This window comes from Limulus polyphemus, unplaced genomic scaffold, assembly GCF_000517525.1.
Source record: "Limulus polyphemus unplaced genomic scaffold, Limulus_polyphemus-2.1.2 Scaffold3398, whole genome shotgun sequence".
In the NCBI taxonomy this organism is placed as follows: domain Eukaryota; kingdom Metazoa; phylum Arthropoda; class Merostomata; order Xiphosura; family Limulidae; genus Limulus; species Limulus polyphemus.
The window spans coordinates 45,182-47,684 of NW_013669008.1; the positions used below are offsets into that span (position 1 = coordinate 45,182).

General features: G+C 31.6%; 1 protein-coding gene across 1 annotated transcript in view; it reads left to right on the plus strand.

Annotated features, from left to right (window-relative positions):
* The window catches only part of LOC106469287 (glutamate receptor ionotropic, kainate 2-like), a gene marked incomplete at both ends in the record, with an annotated part of 86,785 nt that overhangs the window by 13,766 nt on the left and 70,516 nt on the right, over positions 1-2,503 (plus strand). The window contains one exon of the mRNA XM_013929773.2: positions 1,286-1,464. Within this exon, the coding sequence (XP_013785227.2) occupies positions 1,286-1,464 (179 nt within the window). The remainder of the gene's footprint in view (positions 1-1,285; positions 1,465-2,503) is intronic.

Below are 2,503 nucleotides of genomic sequence, written 5' to 3' on the forward strand. Positions count from 1 at the left end.
TTTATATAGATCCATTAACTCTCTCTGTCTAGCTGTATATACCAGTTGGTTGAACATAGGTCCATTAACTCTCTCTGTCTAGCTGTATATACCTGTTGGTTTTATATAGGTCCATTAACTCTCTCTATCTAGCTGTATATACCTGTTGGTTTTATATAGGTCCATTAACTCTATCTATCTAGCTGTATATACCTGTTGGTTTTATATAGATCCATTAACTATCTCTGTCTAGCTGTATATACCTGTTGGTTTTATATAGGTCCATTAACTCTATCTATCTAGCTGTATATACCTGTTGGTTTTATATAGATCCATTAACTATCTCTGTCTAGCTGTGCGTCATGTAATCGAATGTTGGTGTACTTTGGAGACGACAGCAAAAGACGATAAGATAACCTTGGAGTTTCAGCAGAAACTTGTCAAAAGGCAAATATCAGAAGGAGAAACCGCCATCCACGATTGGCCAATTCACTACTATCTACAACTTTTGCCCGTTGTTCTAACAACGTTAAAACGGCTTATCGACTGCTTGAGAAGATTTTCAAGAAGAAAGTAAACCTACAGACATCGGTCTTGTTCAACAAAATCTGCCTACAAGAAAATCTGTCACCAAAGTACACCAACACACATATTTATATATGTTGGTTTTTATATAGTTCATTAACTCCCTCTCTCTAGCTGTTTATACCTGTTGGTTTTATATAGGTACACTAGCTCTCTCTCTCTCTAGTTGTATGCATATATATATATGTTGGTTTTATATAGGTCTATTAACTCTTTCTTTAACTGTGTATATATTTTGTTTCATTTTTAAATTTCGCACAAAGCTACTCCAGGGCTACCTGCCCTAACCGTCCTCGACTTTGAAATGATTGACTAAAAAGAATAGAGCTAGCTAACAACACTTACACCCATCTTTTGGGCTTTTTCTTTACCAACGAATAGTAGGACTAACCGCAACATTTAAACACTCCCCCCCCCTCATGGCTAAAAGAGAGAACATGTTCGGCCACGAGTTTCGATCCCGCGAACCAACAGCTAGCTTATTGTGCAACTGACAAAAATATTTATAAACCTTACAACCTAATCCACATGATAGATATTCTAAACCTTACAACCTAATCCACATGAGAGATACTGTAAACCTTACAACCTAATCTACATCAGAGATATTCTAAACCTTAAAACCTAATCGACATGAGAGATATTGTAAACCTTACAACCTAATCCACATGAGAGATATTGAAATTTGTTTTATTGTAAATAAAAATATAATTTTTAACAGGTTTGGTTAGATTACAAGATCTCCTTAAGGCGCCATCTTACCAAGACGTCAAAGTCGTCCTACATCAGCTGACTCCAGGCCAGAGTTACAAGAAGCTTTTGAAAGACATTGGAAAACAAGGAGAGACTAATATCGTTCTTAATGTTCCTATTGGCAAAGTTCCGCTCGTGTTACGAGAGGTAGTCCTTATATACCTAGATTTGTAGTTTACATTTCCTAAACGAAAGTTTAAAACCGTAAGCCATTTTCTCTGTAAATAAGAAACGAACTAAATGCTAATTCTACTTTAGTACGGATGCAAAAAACCTTGTCAGCTGTTTAAATATCCCTTCATTAATAATAATGTGTTTTGTTGTTGTTGTTGTTTTATCAAAATGTTAAAATTCCTGCTGAAAACAAGATTTTCATTTCGCGCGTTTCCAGTATCGCTAATGTAGCGTACTTGCAATCAATCTTACGAACTTTTAAAGTCTATAAAAAAGAAAACTTCGATTCGGGTGGAACAGTGCACCATTGAATTTAACATTTATATCATTTATAATTGATATGTTAAATTTAATAGTGCACTGTTCTAGAAGTTAATAAATGATATAAATGTTAAATTTAATAGTGCACTATTCTACACGTTAATAACTGTTATAAAAGTTAAATTTAATAGTGTACTGTTCTACACGTTAATAACTGTTATAAATGTTAAATTTATTGGTGCACTGTTCTAGAAGTTAATAAATAATATAAATGATAAATTTATTAATGTACTGTTCTACAAGTTAATAACTTTTATAAATGTTAAATTTAATAACTGATATAAATGTTAAATTTAATAATGTACTGTTCTACACGTTAATAACTGTTATAAATGTTAAATTTAATAATGTACTGTTCTAGAAGTTAATAAATGATATAAATGTTAAATTTAATAGTGCACTGTTCTAGTTGTTAAAATTGATATAAATGTTAAATTTATTGGTGCACTGTTCTACACGTTGATAACTGATATAAATATTAAATTTAGTTGTGCACTGCTCTAGAAGTGAATAACTGATATAAATGTTAAATTTAGTAGTGCACTGTTCTAGAAGTTAATAACTGATATAAATGTTAAATTTAATAGTGCACTGTTCTAGAAGTTAATAACGGATATAAATGTTAAATTTATTAGTGCACTGTTCTAAAAGTTAATAACTAGTATATATATTAAATTTAATAGTACAATGT